Source organism: Entelurus aequoreus, linkage group LG06 (assembly GCF_033978785.1).
Source record: "Entelurus aequoreus isolate RoL-2023_Sb linkage group LG06, RoL_Eaeq_v1.1, whole genome shotgun sequence".
Taxonomy (NCBI): Eukaryota; Metazoa; Chordata; class Actinopteri; order Syngnathiformes; family Syngnathidae; genus Entelurus; species Entelurus aequoreus.
Window position 1 is genome coordinate 54,930,187 of NC_084736.1, and position 23,945 is coordinate 54,954,131.

General features: G+C 38.1%; 1 protein-coding gene across 3 annotated transcripts in view; it reads right to left on the reverse strand.

Moving 5' to 3' along the window:
* kiaa0825 (KIAA0825 ortholog) overlaps positions 1-23,945 on the reverse strand; it is a 478,810-nt gene that overhangs the window by 417,376 nt on the left and 37,489 nt on the right. For all 3 annotated transcript variants that reach the window (XM_062050981.1, XM_062050982.1, XM_062050980.1), the window contains exons 3-4: positions 6,735-6,903; positions 6,379-6,564 (exon numbers count right to left, since the gene is read on the reverse strand). In XM_062050981.1, coding sequence (XP_061906965.1) covers positions 6,379-6,564; positions 6,735-6,903 — 355 coding nt within the window. The remainder of the gene's footprint in view (positions 1-6,378; positions 6,565-6,734; positions 6,904-23,945) is intronic.

A 23,945-nucleotide genomic window follows, 5' to 3' on the forward strand; every position in this document is an offset into this window, starting at 1 on the left:
TATATATATATATATATATATATATATATATATATATATATATATGTGTGTGTGTGTGTGTGAATGTATATATATATGCACTACCGTTCAAAAGTTTGGGGTCACATTGAAATGTCCTTATTTTTGAAGGAAAAGCACTGTACTTTTCAATGAAGATAACTTTAAACTAGTCTTAACTTTAAAGAAATACACTCTATACATTGCTAATGTGGTAAATGACTATTCCAGCTGCAAATGTCTGGTTTTTGGTGCAATATCTACAAAGGTGTATAGAGGCCCATTTCCAGCAACTATCACTCCAGTGTTCTAATGGTACAATGTGTTTGCTCATTGGCTCAGAAGGCTAATTGATGATTAGAAAACCCTTGTGCAATCATGTTCACACATCTGAAAACAGTTTAGCTCGTTACAGAAGCTACACAACTGACCTTCCTTTGAGCAGATTGAGTTTCTGGAGCATCACATTTGTGGGGTCAATGAAACGCTCAAAATGGCCAGAAAAAGAGAACTTTCATCTGAAACTCGACAGTCTATTCTTGTTCTTAGAAATGAAGGCTATTCCACAAAATTGTTTGGGTGACCCCAAACTTTTGAACGGTAGTGTATACATACATATACACACATATAACATGTATATATACCAGTGGCGTGCCGTCACTAGAGGCAGGGGAGGCACGGCCTCACCTGCCATCATGGAAAGAAAAAAAAAAGTAAAAAGAAAAAAAAAAAATTAAATTGTTATATGTATCCAGTGATTATACTAAAGTTATTTTCCATTTAACTTCACCAGTTTTAGATAATTATTATTTTTATTTTCACATTTGCCGTTCAAATACTGAGAAGAGACGGTGCGGTGATCAGCAGCCAGTTGAGGCACGTCACTGATTTGTGCCTCAACATGGATTGTGCGCAATGACTCGGCTAACTGCTGGCCTGCTGTGCAGTGAGACTGTATTGCTATATGAATTATATTATACATTTCCATAGTTTAGTTAGCCGAGGTATATAATGTACAGTGTATTTTGTCAACATCTGTATGTGTGTAACGTATTTTTTGTGCTGAGCGATCATAAAACTGTAGGCTCGTCTCATAACCCCGCCTCCTGCTGCCAAGCACCTCCGCCACAGAATACACCCCCGACGGGAGCGCCGCGGCCACACCAACCAAAGCCCACACCCACACCCTCCACGTGCAAGACCGAATCCACCCAAAAAAAGTCACTTAACAAGAAGCCAAAAAGTGCAAAAACAACAATGCTCGCGCGGCGCGCCGGAGGAGCCGTGAACAGGGACACAACATTAGGTACACCTGCAGACGGCAGCGCGGATTTCATATTTCATTCATTCACAACTCTTCCAACATGAACACCACTGCTCCCGCACTTATAAGTAAAGGTAAGACCATAATAACGTTTTTTTTAATTAAATGTGCTTTTTTGTGTGCATGCTACAGTTTGTAAGTGTAAAGTTAAGTTAAAGTACCAATGATTGTCACACACACACTAGGTGTGGTGAAATGTGTCCTCTGCATTTGACTCATCCCCTTGTTCACCCCCTGGGAGGTGAGGGGAGCAGTGGGCAGCAGCGGCGCCGTGCCTGGGAATAATTTTTGGTGATTTAACCCCCAATTCCAACCCTTGATGCTGAGTGCCAAGCAGGGAAGAATGCTGGTATGAGCTTTTAAACACAACCCGTTAACTGCTGCCAATCACAGGCACGTGCACACATAGGGCCCTATGGGTGCCTGAGCCCCTGCCCTTTTTTGCCTCGTCTTAAAAAGTGCCCTATGCCTGTGTGTGTGTAGTTTTTCTTTTTCTTTAAACAACATTAATACATTCCTGTCAAGGATGTAAAAAAAACAAACAAAAAAAACAGCGGTACAAAAACTCCACGTTTTCTTGTAATACCGGGTTGTTTGAGCCTGCCGCTTCCTGCGTTGATTGTCGTGTCCTCCCTCACCCCGCAGTTCCCTGTGTGCATCCCCGAGTCAAGTGCGTCTTGTGCTCCCGGATCTTCCCTGCTTCCCCTGCGCTTCCTGGTTCTCGACTCCTCGCTCGCCCCCGGACTACGACGACTCGCTCCTGCCTCTCGACCACGATTCCGCCCTTGGACATCCCTGCCTGCCTTGCCCTTGTCGAACAGCACAGCTCCGCCCAACACGCACCTCCAACATTTATCAAATCAAATCAAATCAACTTTATTTATAAAGCACATTTAAAATTTACCACAGGGGTAGCCAAAGTGCTGTACAATGGGCAGGTTAAAAGATAATACGAGAACCGAGCAAACACAACACAACACAACACAAACAGAACACGATAAAAAATAAATAAATAAAATATAAAAACATAAAAACAGGTTCACAGCAGGTGTATTATGGGGCGCCATTGCAGGATGGATATCACTCAGTGTTAAAAGCCATGGAATAAAAGTATGTTTTTAAGAGAGATTTAAAAACAGGAAGAGAGGAGGCTTGTCTAACACTCGGAGGTAGGTCGTTCCAGAGCTTGGGAGCAGCAGAAGCGAAAGCTCTGTCACCTCTAAGCTTCAGCCTTCTGTCCGGGACCGTCAGTAGCAGCTGATCAGCTGATCTTAGGGATCGGGTGGGGCAGTAAGGCTGAAGGAGGTCGGAGAGATATGTTGGCGCGGGGTTGTTTAGACATTTAAAAACAAATACAAGGAGTTTAAAATTGTTTCTGTAACGCACAGGGAGCCAGTGAAGGGACGCTAATATAGGGGTGATGTGCTCACGTCTGCGGGTCTGTGTTAGCAGACGAGCAGCAGAGTTCTGCACGAGCTGCAGGCGGGCGAGGGAGGCCTGGCTAATGCCTACATACAGGGCATTTACGGTAAAACGCTCCAGTTAAATACTACACATAGTCTTACACCATACACACTCTTGGATTTTGTCACACTCCATTTCCTTTGGTTAATATTATTATTGTCTTGTTATTATATATATATATATATATATATATATATATATATATATATATATATATATATATATATATATATATATATATATATATATATATATATATATATATATATATATATATATATATATATATATATATGAGCAGAGACAACCATTGTATATCGCCTTCATCGACCTTACAAAGGCCTTCGATTTAGTTAGCAGGAAGGCTCTCTTCAAGCTTTTGCACAAGATAGGCTGCCCACCAAAGCTGCTAAAGCTGATAACATCATTCCATGAAGATATGCAAGGAACTATCCAGTATGAGGGCTCCGCATCAGCCCCATTCCCAATTGAGAATGGAGTGAAGCAAGGATGCGTGCTTGCTCCTACGCTCTTCGGAATCTTCTTCTCGTTGCTATTGTCAGAAGCATTCAAATCATCTGACGATGGTGTTTACCTGCACACAAGGAGCGACGGGAAACTGTTCAACCTCGCACGTCTCCGGGCAAAGACTAGAGTGCGTAAAGTCCTCATCAGAGAGATGCTCTTCGCAGATGATGCTGCTCTGGCCTCACCATCAGAGGAAGCACTACAGAGGCTGATTAACAGCTTTTCTGATGCATGCAAAGACTTTGGCTTAACTATAAGCCTCAAGAAGACAAACATTATGGGACAAGATATGCGCAACATTCCAAGGATCTCCATTGGAAACCACACCCTGCAAGTTGTTGAGAACTTCACCTATCTTGGCTCAACCATATCCAGCAATCTCTCTCTCGATGCCGAGATCAACATCCGCATCGGCAAAGCATCTACAACGATGGCTAGACTCTCCAAGCGTGCTTGGGAGAACAGACTGCTAACCATCAACACGAAAAATAAGATCTATCAAGCCTGTGTTCTTAGCACTCTACTTTATGGCAGTGAGTCATGGACCTCGTATGCACGCCAAGAGCGCCGTTTGAACTCCTTCCATCTTCGGTGCCTAAGGCGGATTCTGGGAATTAAATGGCAGGATCGCATCCCGAATAAGGATATCCTCGAGAAAACCGGAATGAAGACAATCTTCGCTCTCCTTACACAACGACGTCTGAGATGGCTTGGCCATGTAAGTCGAATGGATGACACTCGCATTCCAAAAGACATCCTGTACGGAGAACTGGCCTCTGGAACAAGGGCTGTGGGAAGACCTGTCCTTCGATTTAAAGATGTGTGTAAGCGTGATATGAAGGCCAGTGACATCAACCCATTAAACTGGGAAGCTTCTTCAGCTGAACGTGGGAAATGGAGGAAGTTAGTGGAGAAGGGCGTACATCAGAGTGACTTAAGAAGAGTAAGACAATGGGAGGAGAAGCGTGAACGTAGAAAGCGAACAGTCACACCCCCACTGAATCAACCAACAATACAATATGTGTGCAGGAACTGCAACAAAGCATGTCTGTCAAGAATTGGCTTATATAGTCACAACAGGCGTTGCACAGGAATTGACATTTGAGCGCAAAACTCTATTGTCTCTCGAGACAAACAGATGCCAGCAACAAATATATATATATATATATATATATATATATATATATATATATATATATATATATATATATATATATATATATATATATATATATATATATATATATATATATATATATATATATATATATATATATATATATACTTTGTATGTAATAAATCTTTGTATATACTTCCCCCTGGTGTCTGAGCCGTCACCTCCCCTTAGTCCAACCTTAACAGTTTCTAGCCGATACTACATAAAAAATAACGTAAAATAACGCAGTAACGCATCATGTAGATTACTAGTTACCGCCGAAACTAACTTTGTAACACGTTAGTCCCAACACTGGATGTCACTCATGGATAATCGGGATAGTCTGCATAAATCCCTGATCTAAATATCCGTAACAATAATAATACAGTACTGACCATGGCTACACTGTAACATCATATATAGCCTGTGGTTAATGAATTACCCTGTGGTTGTAATAATGTATGTACTGACTATATACACATGCAAACATATACGCAGGTATAGTGACACACTATATAATTACAAACCATTTACCATGTTGAGCTAACTTGACTTACAGTTGTAGGAACATGATAAAATATTTTAAACTAACATATTTTAATGTTATTTCAAGTAATATTGTCATGTTAATTTTACATGAGAATGAATGTCAACTCATGACCTGACTGAGTTATGTTGAGTCAACATTGCATGTTTGGAAGAATTGACTATAAAAAATCTTTATCTTTATCAAAGTCCTGAGGTTTTTTAATTATGCAAGCACATAATTTACTGTGAGTAATCACGATTAATACAAATTCTAAAGTGTAATTAATCTGATTTACATCTGAATCATTTGACAACACTAATATATGCATACTGTTTACAAAGTAGGGTTGTCCCGATACCAATATTTTGGTACCGGTACCAATATGTATTTCAATACTTTTCTAAATAAAGGAGACCACAAAAAATGTCATTATTGGCTGTATTTTAACAAAAAATATTAGGGTACATTAAACATATGTTTGTTATAGCAATTTTGTCCTTAAATAAAATTGTGAACATACTAGACAACATGTCTTTTATTAGTAAGTACCGTAAACAAACAAAGACTCCTAATTAGTCTGCTGATGTATGCATTAACATATTGGGTCATTTATCATTCTATTATTTTGTCAACATTATGAGGGACAAACTGTAAACAATTTATTATTAATCTACTTGTTCATTTACTGTTAATATCTGGTTATTTTCTGTTTTAACATGTTATAGCTACACTTCTGTTAAAATGTAATAATCACTTTTTCTTCTGTTGTTTGGTACTTTACATTAGTTTTGGATGATACCACAAATTTAGGTATAGATCCGATACCAAGTAGTTACAGGATCATACATTGGTCATATTCAAAGTCGTCATGTGTCCAGGGATGTTTTTCCTGAGTTTATGAATATGATATGAATTTTTTAAAAATAATAATAATTTTGTGATGATAAAAATTAGTGATGTAATTATAGTAGTATCGACTACATACGCTTTTGTACTTGGTATCATTACAGTGGATGTCAAGTGTAGATCCACCCATGGCATTTGTGTATATTGTGACGCCGGTGAGCTATTGTATCCTCCTACGTTGTGTAGTGAAGCATGTTTAGCTATTCCTCGTCCTGCAGTGATAATGCTACTTGTAAGAAACATACTTTATTTGTCGCCATGGAGGCGAGATTTAGTGATTTAGAAGTAGCTAAAACACTGCCCACTGTACCGGTGCTTTTCTAACATATAGTACCGTTTTTGATTCATACTACACTTGTGCCGGTATACCGTACAACTCTAATACATAGTATCTCAATATATTTAAGTTATAAATACTGCAATGTAAAACTGTATGAATGAATGATTGTGAGTCATTTATAAAAGAAGTAATACCTCTGATGAAGAGTCATCTCTGACTAGATGTACCAAGTGTGAGGAAGAGGCAGCATGTTGAGTAGAAGAAGGAGAGGACGGAGAAGGGGTGCAAGGGAAGCAGATGCCACACTTGGATGAGAGATGAAGCAACAGCTGTAGTGTCGCCTCTTCTCTCCCATCTTCTTCAGACCTCAGGTAATTTTGCTAGAGATGAACAGAAGAATAGTTCAGTATGTACTTAAAATAACAAGTGGGGAAAATGTGCACCAATAGGTACTTTTTGGGATGAGTAACTATGAGAAGACCGTCTGATAACCACCATTATTCATTGTTATTTAAAGACATAATAACATGTGTGTCATGTAGTGTATTACCAGGCAATTAAAGAAGGAAAGAAGTCCTTGATGCCCAGTGCTGACAGGCTTGACACTGTTGAGCATTTTGACGTTGAGCCACTGCAGGCACTCCGAGGGACTGGGTGGACGGTCTCCACTTCTGGTGTCTCCCATTTTGACCTGAAGTTCCACCAGCTGCTGTTCAATGCTGTGAGGGACAATAGACATTTGTGTAACTGGAAGAGCCCAAACAGCATTTATCACATTAAACCCATGCAGGATAGAAAGACCACAGGCTCTCATGATAAACAGTGAACAGTTATAGTGTCAATAAATCTTCCCTTGCGCCAACAAGCGTGGGACTGGGGTAGTCTACAACGGAAAAAAAACAATTGAAAGCGATACAAACACACGGACAACCATTTTAAAGATACACATACATTAGACCAGCAGTCCACATCCGCATTCGGTCTTCACATGCTTTTATTGTATTGTCTCTATCATGAGAAAATACAAGACAGATGCAGTGCACATAATAATGTACTATATACAGTCGTGGTCATAAAGAACATAATGTCATGGCTGTCTTGAGTTTCCAATCATTTCTACAACTCTTATTTTTTTGTGATAGAGTGATTGGAGCACATACTTGTTGGTCACAAAAAACATTCATGAAGTTTGGTTCTTTTATGAATTTATTATGGGTCTACTGAAAATGTGACCAAATCTGCTGGGTCAAAAGTATACATACAGCAATGTTAATATTTGGTTACATGTCCCTTGGCAAGTTTCACTGCAATGAGGTGCTTTTGGTAGCCATCCACAAGCTTCTGGTTGAATTTTTGACCACCCCTTGACAAAATTGGTGCAGTTCAAATAAAGCTATTTCATCTGACATCACATGGACAAAGATAAGACCTTCTGGAGGAAAGTTCTGTGGTCAGATGAAACAAAAACTGAGCTGCTTGGCCACAATACCCACCAATATGTTTGGAAGAGAAAAGGTGAGGCCTTTAATCCCAGGATCCCCATGCTTACCGTCAAGCATGGTGGTGGTAGTATTATGTTCTGGGCCTGTTTTGCTGCCAATGGAACTGGTGCTTTACAGAGAGTAAATGGGACAATGAAAAAGGAGGACTACCTCCAAATTCTTCAGGACAACCTAAAATCATCATTGTTGGTTGGGAAATTACCACATTTCAATGGTCAAATCAACGTCACAACCTGACATTGAATAAACTCTGTCAAAAAGCATGTTGTTTCAACGTTGTATTTGTGTTGTAGAATATTGGTTGGAAAATGACCAAAATTATATGTCAAATCAACATCACAACCTGACAATGAATAAACATTGTCAAAAAGCATGTTGTTCCAACGTTAAGTTTGAGTTGCTCATTATCTGGTGCTTGCAGGGTAACATTTTTTATCTTAAGGCCCGATTTTTCCACTACAGGGGAGCCAGAGGCCCACTCTAATTTCAACCCTGTATTAGTAATCTTCCTCTGTATGTTGATGGTATTGAATAATTACTGTATATCTAACCTATTCACAGTTTAACAGGATACAACTTGTCAAATGATATGTTAATCACAAATATTATCATTAAGGCTTAGGTCCGGCTCATTACAAAAATAAATACTAATCAAATATACTGCAATAGAAGGGACTTGTAAAAACTGATGGAAAATACATTTACATTCATTTACGCAGTGCTAAAATAAATACATTCTAACTATCCATCCATCCATGTTCTACCACTTGTCCCTTACAGGGTCGCGGGGGGTGCTGGAGCCTATCTCAGCTGCATTCAGGCCGAAGGCGGGGTACACCCTGGACAAGTCAACACCTCATCAGAGGCACAGACAGATAGACAACATTCACACTCACATTCACACACTAGGGCCAATTTAGTGTTGCCAATCAACCTATCCCCAGGTGCATGTTTTTGGAGGTGGGAGGAAGCCGGAGTACCCGGAGGGAACCCACGCAGTCACGGGGAGAACATGCAAACTCCACACAGAAAGATCAAACCCAGGATCGAACCTGTGACCTTCGTATTGTGAGGCACACGTACTAACCCTTGTCCCACCGTGCTGCCCTAACTAAATTAATAATAAATACTAATAACTATCGTTTCTTAAAAAAACTGTCAATAACATTTTTGTGATAAGTGAAAACACAGCTTCACCAATTTAGTCATTATTTTTGCGCTTAAGACACCTCTCTAAGACTTTAGTTCCAGACTTCTTCTGTTTGTTTTATATTGTCATTACTGCCACAAGTGGCGGAAAAGTGTATTACAACTGAGTACCGCTACGGCCCAAACAAACCATACCTGAGAAACATATATTTTTTCCTCTTGATGGCCTACAATAGCTGCTTTTCGCAGCTTTGTAGAAGGCACCAATTTTCCAAAGTGTTGTAAAAAGTACATTATTTCATGCTCTTTTCCACATTTGAGCACGTAAACTACCCCCAATGTAACACACATGCACACACATTAGTTGTGTTGTCAGCTAATAATAGCAATTTAGCAAAGTTTAGCTACTAACTTTAGCTATTATTAAATTTTTAGTCTATTGCATTCAACTAAATTGTATTGGGGCACATTTCCAGAAAACTAAGGACAGGGGGCCGGGCGTCTCCCTTCACTATTTGTCTCATTTTGTATAATTCGCATAACCAGCATTCTTTGACATTAGATTTTGGATTTATTCTGTCAAAGTTACAGGAGTTTGCATTTTTTTAAGGACCTTCTACAAAAACATGAGTCTCTCACAAGTTTTTAGAACCGAACTTGTGGGCCTCTAGTTGAATAGCACTAATGATGAAAAGGAGAGGACCAAAAATGGAACCTTGGGGGAACACTACTAGCACAACTAAAGAAGTTGGACACATGACAACTGACTGCATCTGAAGTAAACAAGCTACAGCAACATCTTAGTTACACAAACGACATCATTAAAAAACAAAAACGTAACTGCCAAAAAAAGAGAAAACTTAAAAGCAGTGCTTTGAGGAAAGCCTCGGTTACGAAGATCACAAGTTTGTATCGCAGTGTTTTATGATAAGGTTAAAATGTCAGTGCAATGTTTACAGTGGTCCAAGTTCCTCTATACAACAAGAGCATGCTAGGTTTTTTTAGAAATGTGTAAAAATGTTTGTCTGCCAAATTTTGAACTGAACCTGGGGCTGGTATGGTGTCATTCCTGAGCCGGATTGCCGCCAGTTGACTAGCCCTGGTCTATTGTAACAACAACATGACTGGAAATTGTTAGTTGCTTCTCTCTTCAATATAATGAGTCATTCTGAAATATAAACCAATAACAAAAATAAGTTATGTTAAATGTAATATGTATATTATTTTTTTTGTTTTGTTTGAAATATGTAACTTTGGGCAAGTTCCAAACTCAAATTTAATATATATTGTTAATTTTTATTATCTATTTTTTAACTTAAATATATTTTATTTAATCAATTAACAACGATCGCGAGCTACTGGTTAATCGTGGAGGGTGTGTAAGTTGATCACCAGCCAGGTATTAATAAAATAGACCTAAAAATTTGCAATCAATCTTCACCAAGACGTCATTTTCGTCACTTGATTGACATTCACGGCACCCGAGGATCTTGTGAGATGACGCTGGCTGCTGCCAGATCATTAAAGAAAAAATGACCGACAGGAAGGCGAGAAAAACTTTTTTTATTTCAACAGACTTCCGTGCCGTACCTGCCGTCAAAACTCTAAAGACTGACAGCACAGTTCCTGTCTTCACAATAAAAGCCCTGCTTCATCCTGCCTGCGCTAACAAAATTTGAGTCTCAGAAAGCTGGCACACACAAGCTAGCAAGCTACGGAGTTTTCCGCCAATGTACTTCTTGTAAAGTGTATAAAAAGGAGTATGGAAGCTGGACAAATAAGATGACAAAAACCAACCACTTTCATGTGGTATTGGACAGAAAGGATGACTTTCCTTCTCCTCCATTTGAAAATGTGGACGTTATCATCACTACTGACTGATTCTAATCAATGCAAGTCATCAGAATCAGGTAATACACCAACTTATATTCTTGTCTTCATGAAAGAAAGGAATCTATATGTGTTAAAAATGCTTGTATTATCATTAAACACCTTTAACTTGTAAAAAATGCCTCTTTCATAAATAAATACAAATAAATTGTGTATATATATATATATATATATATATATATATATATATATATATATATATATATATATATATATATATATATATATATATATATATATATATACATATATATGAATGAGGTAGATCCTCTCGACTTGGTCAATTGAAAAGTAGCTCGACTGCAGAAAAAGTGTGGGCACCCTTGATCTGATTAAATTATTTTTTTAATAGTTGAATAAGAATTCAAAATAATGCAGGGTTAATTAAAAAAATAGACTGTATGGCTCATTAAAATGTTGTGATGGTGACAGATTGACCCTGGAACAGATCATTTCCATAATTTCCTACAGACAAAAATGCTTCCAAGGTCGACCAGTGTCCCGGAATAAATTGTTTTTGACGTTTTTTTGTTGTTGTTGCATATGTATTTATATGATGAATAATTAACACTAAAAGTCTAATAAATACGGAATATATGGTAATGGTTAAAAACATAAATCTCCCTAATATACGTATGTGTGTAAGCGTGTGCATCACATGGTACATGCTCATTTCCCCATCAGAGCGCTCGTCCCCCAACTGCGGGTCCATAAACTGCCTCCTGCCTGCTCCTGGGCCATTAACACATCCAGATGTCTTACAATGGCAACACATTAAATAAGTGTTCAATCTGACACAATTTAATTTCAGCAGGGGAAACTCGCAAGGGGATAAAATGTTATAGATTGGTCCAAACGTCTGTGCTCTAGAATCAACACTGCCACTTTAACTACCTCTACCTCGCAAACGCTCTATGTTGTCTTCAAAGCAGACAAATTGATGATGCTAAGGTGTTTGGAGGGACTTGATGTCAAAGTGTGCAACTTTTCTTTTATTATTTGGGTATATATAGGTAACAACCTGTGTTTTGCATTGATGTTTTCATTAATAAGTAAACTTGCACACTAAAAATAAACAAATGCATTAACAATAAAGAAAATACTTCTCACACACAATGGTTATCGATTCTAAATGTTTTTTTTTTTTTTAATTAATAAGAATAAGAAATTCACATTTAAAGGGAAATAAATGAAATCAACTGGATATATTTCCATTGCATGCTTTTGCAAAGACATAAGAACAGAAGCTGATGTATGTTTATAGTTCTGATTCTGGGCTCCACACCAGGGCTTCAAACAGACAGCAGGTTTCAAATGGGCCTCCATCTGTGGCGTACTTTTTCAGTCACTCTCCAAAGTTCATTAAAAGCACAACACGTCAGTGAAGTGCAATTCAGATAGAAGTTTCACAGCAGAACGGAGGTCACTTTTAACTTGCACATTGCTAGTCTGGGATCCAGGGACAAGTTGAATGGTGGAATAAATGCCATACTATTCTTCTGTCATTGTACAGACGAGGATACGATGAAAGCAATACAGGTGTTGTTCTATAGAGAAAACATTACAGCTTTTGGTAAGTATGTAGCCTGGTTTCCTCCCACATCCCAAAAACATGCATCTTGGGTTAATTGAAAACTCTCTTTCAGGGGTGTCAAACTAATTTTAGATCGGGGGCCACATGGAGAAAAATCTACTCCCAAGTGGGCCGGACAGGTGAAATCACAGCACGATAACTTAAAAATCAAGAGAACTTCAGTTTTTAAAAAAAAAAATAGAACAAGCACTTTCTGAAATTGTACAAATCAGAATGTTGTTGGTTTTTTTACACTTACATGTTGTGGTTAACAGTATTCTATCTTTATTTGTCATTATTTACATTTTCTGAATAATTATGTGATAATGTTCATCAGTCAACTAATTGGTGTTAATTTTCAATCTATCAAGATAAAACAAATTTATATCAAAATGAAATTACAGTATGTTATTTGTGTAGTTTGATCATTTCTCGACTGATGTACAACATCATGTGGTTTATTTTGTACATATGTAGCATCATCTACAAAGATACAAATAATTTATATTGCGACATCCAGTGGACACATTTAGAACAGCAGTTTCTTTCATTAAAAAATGTCAGGTTAATTTTTATACCTAGCAAACTCATCCCGCGGGCCGGATAAAACTTGTTCACGGGCCTGATCCGGCCCTTCGGCCGTACGTTTGACACCTCTGTTCTACGTGTTCTAAAGATGAGTGTGAATGTATTTTTGTCTAGATTGGATTTTTGACAAAAGAAAAAGTTGGTCCGGGTCACAGCACCGTTTTTTTTTTAGGTCCGGCCTGTAGACCTGCCCGGTCCTTTATTGATGTCTTGGCTAAGTGAGTACAAAATAAACTGAGAAATAATTAACTTTTACAATTTTTTAAAGTATTACAGAGTACACAAAATCCAATGTTTAAAACTGATAAAGGAGAGCGACACTTGCAGGTGTGCCCTCAAAGGGGAACTTTACCTTTTTTTTTGGAATTTTACCTATCGTTCACAATCATTATGAGAATTCGTAATGAGATTTCAAACAAAATCGGCCCGTTCTTGTTAGCTAGCAATGCAGCTAATGGAAGCAATCAATTCTACCTCTAAATCACTTTAAAATGCATTAAAAAATTGTCAACAATACTTAATTTGTATTCTGTAATCTGTAGAATAACCAAACTGTAGCAACATTGTTATTGTAAGAGCGAACACTGAGGAACAATTTTTCTAGCGTACTAACACATCGGTGTGCTATGGTATTAGCCATAGAAGCTAACTATGGAAAGAGGTAAGCTAGCTTCTACGCCAGCATGAAACAAGTTTGAGTTTGTAATACACAACACTGCGATAAGACACTAATCTGACATATACGTTTGAACTATACGCTACTTTGTATTAAAAATGGCAATAGCGGAGGATGCATGTGCATGTGCGAGCCAGTCTACCCATCAACAAGAGGATAGAGCAGGGGTCGGCAACCCAAAACAATGAAAAAGCCAGGATGGCGGAAGTTGAAATCTTACCTGGAACCCTGAAGTTGCTGGCACGGCCACTTTATCATTAAACTACAATAGCGGACTCGCGCAAAGCTCTTTGGGTAAATCTTTACCATATTTGGAAATATCCGCTGACGTCACACTTAGGAAAATGTCACAAATCGGGCAAATTCCAAACAATTCGGTTGTACGAAGTAAATATCTCCGCCATGCTTCCATGATTTGATTTAACATTTTCGAAACTTATGCAGATCCCAATTACACAAAAACAGGTACCAATAGGCAGTGTTGGTAATAACAACGTTATAGAGTATAACGACATTACTAATTGCGTATATTTTTTCAGCAACGAGTAATCTAGTTAATTACTGTTCCCATCGTTGCAACGCCATTGCCGTTATTGAGGATGTGAAGTGGCCCGTTACTACAGTTCGGTTGAATGAAGCACAAGGGGTCAGGTTTCGGCCACACATTAGCTGCCTGGAGAGAGAGCAGGGGTGGGGATGATGACGCCGCTGTAACTGCGCTGTTGATGGTTGGCGATCATGCCCTGCTCACACTGTCTCACTGCACGCTCTGACTGACACACAACAAGACCCGTGACGAGCTGCAGCCAGGGATATTCACAGGTCGTGTTCTCAAACTGCAAGTACCGGCACTATTTTAAGCTCATTGAAATGAAAGGCAAGCATGTTAATGTAACATGCACGCTATGTCTAGGATCACATCACCACATGCCAACATGGCACTTGTTGCTGCTGCTAACCCAACCCCAAGCCCAAATGCTGCCAACTTTTTAGTCAGATTCATCACATTTCGGTATTTGGATTAATCATAACTAATCACAGGTGATTATTAAAATGAGTTTAAGAAACCACCCCAATATTTGCAATTTTATTGTCAGAATGTCATTGAGGAATGTTTTGAACACTTTTAAAGTTAAAAAAGTTAAAGTACGGTACCAATGATTGTCACACACACACACTAGGTGTGGTGAAATTATCCTCTGCATTTGACCCATCAACCTTGATCACCCCCTGAGAGGTGAGGGGAGCAGTGAACAGCAGCAGTGGCCGTGCCTGGGAATAATTTTGATTCAACCCCCAATTCCAACCCTTGATGCTGAGTGCCAAGCAGGGAGGTAATGGGTCCCATTTTTATAGTCTTTGGTATGACTTGGCCGGGGTTTGAACTCACAACCTACCGATCTCAGGGCGGACACACTAACCACAAGGCCACTGAGGCTTACTACAAACCCCGTTTCCATATGAGTTGGGAAATTGTGTTATATGTAAATATAAATGGAATACAATGATTTGCAAATCCTTTTCAACCCATATTCAGTTGAATGCACTACAAAGTCAAGATATTTGATGTTCAAACTCATAAACATTTTTTTTTTTTGCAAATAATAATAATTAACTTAGAATTTCATGGCTGCAACACGTGCCAAAGTAGTTGGGAAAGGGCATGTTCACCACTGTGTTATGTGGCCTTTCCTTTTAACAACACTCAGTAAACGTTTGGGAACTGAGGAGACACATTTTTGAAGCTTCTCAGGTGGAATTCTTTCCCATTCTTGCTTGATGTACAGCTTAAGTTGTTCAACAGTCCGGGGGTCTCCGTTGTGGTATTTTAGGCTTCATAATGCACCACACATTTTCAATGGGAGACAGGTCTGGACTACAGGCAGGCCAGTCTAGTACCCGCACTCTTTTACTATGAAGCCACGTTGATGTAACACGTGGCTTGGCATTGTCTTGCTGAAATAAGCAGGGCATGGTAACGTTGCTTGTATGGCAACATATGATGCTCCAAAACCTGTATGTACCTTTCAGCATTAATGGCGCCTTCACAGATGTGTAAGTTACCCATGTCTTGGGCACTAATACACCCCCATACCATCACACATGCTGCCTTTTACACTTTACGCCTATAACAATCCGGATGGTTCTTTTCCTCTTTGGTCCGGAGGACACGACGTCCACAGTTTCCAAAAACAATTTGAAATGTGGACTCGTCAGACCACAGAACACTTTTCCACTTTGTATCAGTCCATCTTAGATGAGCTCAGGCCCAGCGAAGCCGACGGCGTTTCTGGGTGTTGTTGATAAACGGTTTTAACTTGCATTTACAGATGTAGCGACCAACTGTAGTTACTGACTGTGGGTTTCTGAAGTCTTCCTGAGCTCATGTGGTGATATCCTTTACACACTGATGTCGCTTGTTGATGCAGTACAGCCTGAGGGATCGAAGGTCACGGGCTTAGCTGCTTACGTGCAGTGATTTCTCCAGATTCTCTGAACCCTTTGATGATATTACGGACCGTAGATGGTGAAATTCCTAAATTGCTTGCAATTGCACTTTGAGAAACGTTGTTCTTAAACTGTTTGACTATTTGCTCACGCAGCTGTAGACAAAGTGGTGACCCTCGCCCCATCCTTGTTTGTGAATGACTGAGCATTTCATAGAATCTACTTTTATACCCAATCATGGCACCCACCTGTTCCCAATTTGCCTGTTCACCTGTGGGATGTTCCAAATAAGTGTTTGATGAGCATTCCTCAACGTTATCAGTATTTATTGCCACCTTTCCCAACTTCTTTGTCACGTGTTGCTGGCATCAAATTCTAAAGTTAATGATTATTTGCAACAAAAAAAAATGTTTATCAGTTTGAACATCAAATATGTTGTCTTTGTAGCATATTCAACTGAATATGGGTTGAAAATGATTTGCAAATCATTGTATTCCGTTTATATTTACATCTAACACAATTTCCCAACTCATATGGAAACGGGGTTTGTAGATTGCATGCCATTTATTTGCCAAAAATAGTTTTATCTAAAGTTCCTCCAGGCTGTATTTTGATATACAGGTGCAGATAACTGCACTACTTAGAGGCGAACTGCACTTCTTTTGGAATTTTACCTATCGCTCAGAATCATTATGTGAGACTTGAAAACAAAATGTTTTTTTTTTTCCTTTTTATCATATAAAAATCTGCTCGTTCTAGGTGGCTAGCGATGCAGCTAATGGGAGAAATCAATTCTACCTCTAAATCACTTTAAAAATGCATTCAAAAAACCGTCAACAATACTTAATACTTAGACTTACTTAGACTTAGACAAACTTTATTGATCCACAAGGGAAATTGTTCCACACAGTAGCTCAGTTACAAAGGATGGAAAGGGTAAGGATGGAAAGGATAATGCAGGAGTAAAGTAAAAATGTACCATAGTGGCAATATAAAATATAACATATATGTAATATTTACATATTATATATACAGTATATAATATATACTGATATATTATATTATTATATTATATTTTTATATAATATATACAATGTATATAAAATCCAAATTGCCATGTACAATATAACAGTATATGTAACGGCTACATCAACGGCAGCATAAAATAGAGTAGATCCAGCAAAAAATATACATTATTAACAAAGATATTTTTTTATTTACCTTCTGTAACCTGTATAATAACTAAGCTGTAGTGACGTTGTTATTGTAAGAGTGACCACTGAGGAATTCTAATTCTAGCGTACTAACACATTGGTGTGCTACGGTATGAGCCTTAAAAGCTAACTTCGGCAAGAGATAAGCTAGCTTCAGCACAAAATACGTTTGAGTTTGTAATACACAACACTGTGATAGGACACCAATCTGTACTGACTGAAAAAACATGAACAATCATATTACAGTATCTGTAAAGTATTAGCCCACATTTCATGTTTTGTTTGTACACAGCTAGCCAGACAGTACTGTACTGTAATTGTACTAACACGCATGACGTGCTGCATGTATCATGATCAATATTGTAGTGACTCACTCGATGTTTGGTCCAGCTGGCCGGGGACGTTTCCTGTTGATTTTGGGTAAGCAATCCATTTATGTCGAAATAGCTTGTCTCCAAGTTTCATATTTATAGCATCAAAATCGCTTTCATCCCCCTCTCCCAGCTTCCATCTGTTCCAACGTTTCACTTTTCCTCCGCGCTCGCTTCTATAAGCAGCAGTATATTTAGCTTCAAAAGTATAAGGTTGTAAATCCTCGTTTGTCCAAAAATAGTCGTCTTTGTTGTCTGTTACCAAGTCTGGCATGATTACAGAACACACTTGTGTTTAATTCCGGAAGTAGGAACACACATGTTACCAGAAGTGTGTTGCTATGGAAACAGAAATCAATGCACCAACGAAATCAGTCCCGGAAATGACACAAAATACGGTAAATACTAAACATATTGTTATGAGAGTGTCTGTTACTACATTACACACATATATATATATATATATATATATATATATATATATATATATATATATATATATATATATATATATATATATATATATATATATATATATATATACTACCGTTCAAAAGTTTGGGGTCACCCAAACTATTTTGTGGAATGGCCTTAATTTCTAAGAACAAGAATAGACTGTCGAGTTTCAGATGAAAGTTCTCTTTTTCTGGCCATTTTGAGCGTTTAATTGACCCCACAAATGTGATGCTCCAGAAACTCAATCTGCTCAAAGGAAGGTCAGTTTTTGTAGCTTCTGTAATGAGCTAAACTGTTTTCAGATGTGTGAACATGATTGCACAAGGGTTTTCTAATCATCAATTAGCCTTCTGAGCCAATGAGCAAACACATTGTACCGTTAGAACACTGCAGTGATAGTTTCTGGAAATGGGCCTCTACACACCTATGTAGATATTGCACCAAAAACCAGACATTTGCAGCTAGAATAGTCATTTACCACATTAGCAATGTATAGAGTGTATTTCTTTAAAGTTAAGACTAGTTTAAAGTTATCTTCATTGAAAAGTACAGTGCTTTTCCTTCAAAAATAAGGACATTTCAATGTGACCCCAAACTTTTGAACGGTAGTGTATATATATACTTGCAGTGTGTATATTGTACATAATACATATTGTTATGAAGGTGTATGTTACTACATTATATATACACACTTGCAGTGTGTATATAAAAACATATTACATATGGTTATGAAGGTATCTGTTACTACATTATATATATATATATATATATATATATATATATATATATATATATATATATATATATATATATATATATATACACTCGCAGTGTGTATATTGTATATATAACATATTGTTATGAAGGTGTCTGTTACTACATTATATATATACTTGCAGTGTGTATATTGTACATAATACATATTGTTATGAAGGTGTATGTTACTACATTATGTATATACACTTGCAGTGTGTATATAAAAATATTGCATATTGTTATGAAGGTGTCTGTTACTACATAATATATATACACACTTGCAGACAAGCTCCAAAGTTGTAGCTAGAACATGCTCACAAAAAATACAGGTGTGACAGAGGACGCCCACAGCAGGACGAACAGCAGGAGATACAAACAGACCCCTGCTGGACATAAGTGTCAACGGACAATGATTGACAATGGTGCCACACAATCTTTGAAGCATTCCTTTGTGGTCAAGCTGCACACACCTTGTAATGACCTCCTTACGAACTGTGCCATGACAATCCAATACCGCACAGAAGGAACTTCCTGATGTTGCCTGACAGCACGACATCAGCTGACAACTACTGGGGACGCCTCCCAGGAACGAATGGAGGACGGGGACTGCTCCAACTGTCCTAGCGCTGGCTGACTGAGGTGCGTCCGTGTGTCCTGCCACCCAAACCGCCAAAGTGTATGATCACCAATTAGACGACTCATAATAGGAGCCCTTTGACTCTTATATATGGTGGGACTCAAGGTATGGCCGCTCATGTGAACTATCCTTACAACAATTAGCATGGTATAAGATGGACAATTGCTGTCCCACATTGTTCCCTCTGTCCTGCCTACGAAAATAAAGATTTAAGTCGAATGATTAAAACAGGGCGTAGCTGGCGCTGATTGGACCGATACGCAAATACCACATTTTCAATTATTTCGGTTGTCTGGTAAAAACATAGCTATGGGCTGCAATTTGGACACTCCTGCTGTAGGCTACAAGGAGCTAGCAGCTACACAACAGCTGAGCTAAAATAACAAATTTAAGCATATCAAATAATTACAGTTGCTTATTACATAGACAAAGTCGCAGACAGACAGAAGTCTGTAGAAAGTATTCAGTAACAAACGTGTCCGCATCATTAAATTTTCTACAACGAGAAACATACTGAACAAATACAGCAGTTACTGTCACACTCTAATCCGGGTTACCTTGTCTATCGGAGACATGGTTAAAACCCACAACACCTTTCGTTCTAATTAATGTCCCGGGGGACAAGATTACAGAAAAAACAGATCGAGTGACAAAGGGGGGAGGAATTCTGATTTATGAAAGGGAAAACATTAAAAGTTGATCAATTTGAGTATGTTAAAATTAAAATCACATTTTCCTCAGAAATGTATTTCAAGGTAATTGTAGTATACCGACCGACCACAGCTAAAGACATTTTTCTTGATTCATTTTCAGACATCCTCAAACAGCATAGTATGAAAGAAGTGAACGTCATGGGGGACGTTAATCTGGACTGGTTAAATAAAACACGTAGAAAGAAACTTAAGGATATTATAAACGGCTTCTACATCAGTGTTTTTCAACCGCTGTGCCGTGGCACACTAGTGTGCCGTGGGAGATTATCTAATTTCTAATTTCACCTATTTGAGTTAAAAATAGTTTTTGCAAACCAGTAATTATAGTCTGCAAATGATGTGTTGTTGTTGAGTGTCGGTGCTGTCTAGAGCTCGGCAGAGTAACGGTGTAATACTCTTCCATATCAGTAGGTGGCAGCAGATAGCTAATTGATTTGTAGATGTGGGAAACACATCTACAGCGTGCAGGTAAAAAGGTATCTGATGCTTAAATTAAAAATAAACAAAAGGTGAGTGCCCCTAAGAAAAGGCATTGAAGCTTAGGGAAGGCTATGCAGAACGCAACTAAAACTGAACTGGCTACAAAATAAACAAAAACAGAATGCTGGACGACAGCAAAGACTTACTGTGGAGCAAAGACAGCGTCCACAATGTACATCCGAACATGACATGACAATCAATGTCCCCACAAAGAAGGATAAAAACAACTGAAATATTCTTGATTGCTAAAACAAAGTAGATGCGGGAAATATCGCTTAAAAGAAGACATGAAACTGCTACATGAAAATACCAAAAGAAAAGAGAAAAACCCACCAAAATAGGAGCGCAAGACAAGAAGTAAAACACTACACACAGGAAAACAGCAATAAACTCAAAATAAGTCAGGGTGTGATGTGACAGGTGGTGACAGTACACCTACTTTGAGACAAGAGCTATAGTGATGCATGCTTGGTTATGCTTTAAAATCATATCCAATAATTGCGACAAAGATTTTTTACTGTCAACTGAGTTTCGGTTTTAAATAATTTCAACGTAGAAAATGTGCCTTGGCTAAAAAAGGTTGAAAAACACTGTTCTACATGATACAAATGATAAGCAGCCCTACTAGAATTACAATTGGATGACAAAAATCAAAGAGATCATCTGTAAATACACTAATACAAAACCAGAAAGAAGAGTGCTAAAATAAAAATACCATTGGATTAATAAAACAATTTGGATTCTAATAAGACATCGGGACTCAGCTCTCATAAGAGGAATTATAACAGGTCTAAATACAGATCGTATAATTTTAAAAGTTTTGAGGAACAAAGTTACAATGTTTATGCGGAAGTCTAAGGCTGACTTTCACTTAGAATTAATCAAAGCTGCAAAAGGGAACATTAGACAGTTATGGAAAACCATGTACAAACTTACGGGAAGAGAGCAAACAAGAAACAACACTATAACATTAAATATCAATGGCGCTACTATCACAGACAGTCTGGACATAAGTAATCATTTTAATGAACATTTCATCCAGTCTGTACAAACCCTGAATAAAAAGTCCCTTAAAATCAGTGCAAATAATTGTCATTTATTCAGGATGAACTAATTTTAGAATTAACAAATGAAACAAAGTTAAACAAAATCTTCGCTGCATTATCAGACTCTTACCACATCAAAAAATCAACACAAGATGTCAAAACGGCCAAAACTGTCAGGTGCCCAGGGAAGAAAAAAGAGAAAAGAAGAGGAGAAACAAGAAAAAGACAGAGGTTGCAGGTAGGTAACGTTAGCCTACATGAAATTATTTGTCTGTTACAGAATGTGATAGTAACCTGGCTTTTTAGCATTAAGCTAATGTTACATGATTCGGCAATTACTAATCAATAAATAGCTAGTTCTGTTTTAACGTCGGGTTAATATTGTGGAGGGGGCTAAATTGTTATGGAAAATAATAATGTAACGTTAGGTAATCACAGTACTCCCACCTTACATTCCTCAGGGACATTTGTATTAGATATTTTAAGCAGGTGTTTTTTGTTTACATTGTTATTACCTTCTGGTTAGCTAATGTTTGCCCTGCAGGTAATAGTCACTTTTCCACCCCTTTATATATTAGGTATAGTTGTAAGCCTAGTTGTTAAAGTGCACATCATTAATGTTAATTAAGCAATATCACATGAGAGGGAATGCTGTTTTTAATTTGAGCACTGCTGTGATTTGGTTAAAGATAATCATAACATAACATTCTCATATAATATGTTAATTTGCTTTCTTTAAGTAAAAAAAAAGGTCAAAGACAAAGCTATTCGGTTTCTTGTGAGTATATACACTTCACTGTCGATGGGGGCGGGGGTGCCACCTAAAATCTTGCCTAGGACACCAGATTGGTTAGGGCCAGGCCTGCGCGTACGCAACGTGACTAGCTATGTGACTAACTGTATGATCACTTATCATACACATGTGTTCTTCACCGGGGTTTTCTAAGCGTTCATAAAACGTTCGGTTATAAGTCCTTACGTATAATGTTGTTCATCTGTGTTTAATCAATGAGACAGTTTCTTATTATTCTTATTACCTGCTCTTGAGTACCTTGAAGGTAGAAAAGCGCTATACAAGTATAACCCATTTATCATTTATTACAGCCTAGCTTTTCCGCCATGACAGTGTTATCTGTATGCACGTGCAACACTTAAGACCTTCAGTATATCAGTACGTGTAATTAAATCAAGGAATGGATTAAGCACAGAAATCAAACAATGTACTAATATGATCCACTTCAAGAAACTGTTCAAACTTAGTATTTACAAAGTACACAGAAGAAGTTCTGAATTTATCTCATCCATCATTAATTTTGTAGGTAATCTTAATTATCTCACCATATGAAATACAACTTACTTCACTAATTATTATTTATTTTTAATGTTATAACTTATGAAGTATATTGTGAATAAATTGAGAACAGGAAGTGAACAAAAGTGTTATCAACTGCTATGTACAGGAAAAGGGGTAGGATTAAATCAGCTCTGCTTCTTCCTACCCCTTTTCGAACATGTTGAATAGAGAAACCGGAAATTGTGATGCATGTTCCAAATAAACTCCACTCAAACTTCTAACTGGATTCATCAATTCTTGTAATGCATTTCACTCTGAACATTTCTCTTTCAGGCACATTTTCAAGCTTTGGCTCTTCAATCACAACTTCCCTTTCCTTATTTCTTCTCTTCACTCGTCCCCTTCAATTACGTCTCCTTGCAGCCTTGTGCTGTGAGTTATCTAGCCAACGTGGATGGCATGTGTCAGGAGGTTCATTCGGCTTTCCACAATGTTGCGACCTTTAGCCTGCCTGTGTGAAAGCTACCTGCAGCCCAATCAACTTGGCGGGATAAGCTCTCGTCCGATGACTTCCCCTGGCAGCGGCTCAGGCAGACATGAAAGGGATGCGGAAGGAGGATGGGACGAAAACAAAAGGAGTTGCAGTAAATAAAACCATCCGGCTGTTTCGGTGGGGATGACAATAACACGTAGTGACAAAGAGACGGCGGATGAATGCAACAAAAGACCAAGTCTGGAAGAGGAAACCGGAATCTTTGGGCCTCGTGACAAACACATCACCCGTGTTCATAGCATCGAACTCACGCTGCTTAAAAGGGATCTAATTGTTTTTTTTTACAACCTCCTAACTAGACAGTTAACCCCCACTTCCTTCAGCACCACAGCAAAAGAAACGCAGAAACCGGAGGTCTTATATTAGATACATTTCACAGTTCTATGACTTACAGAAACCCAATCCTGCGATTAGT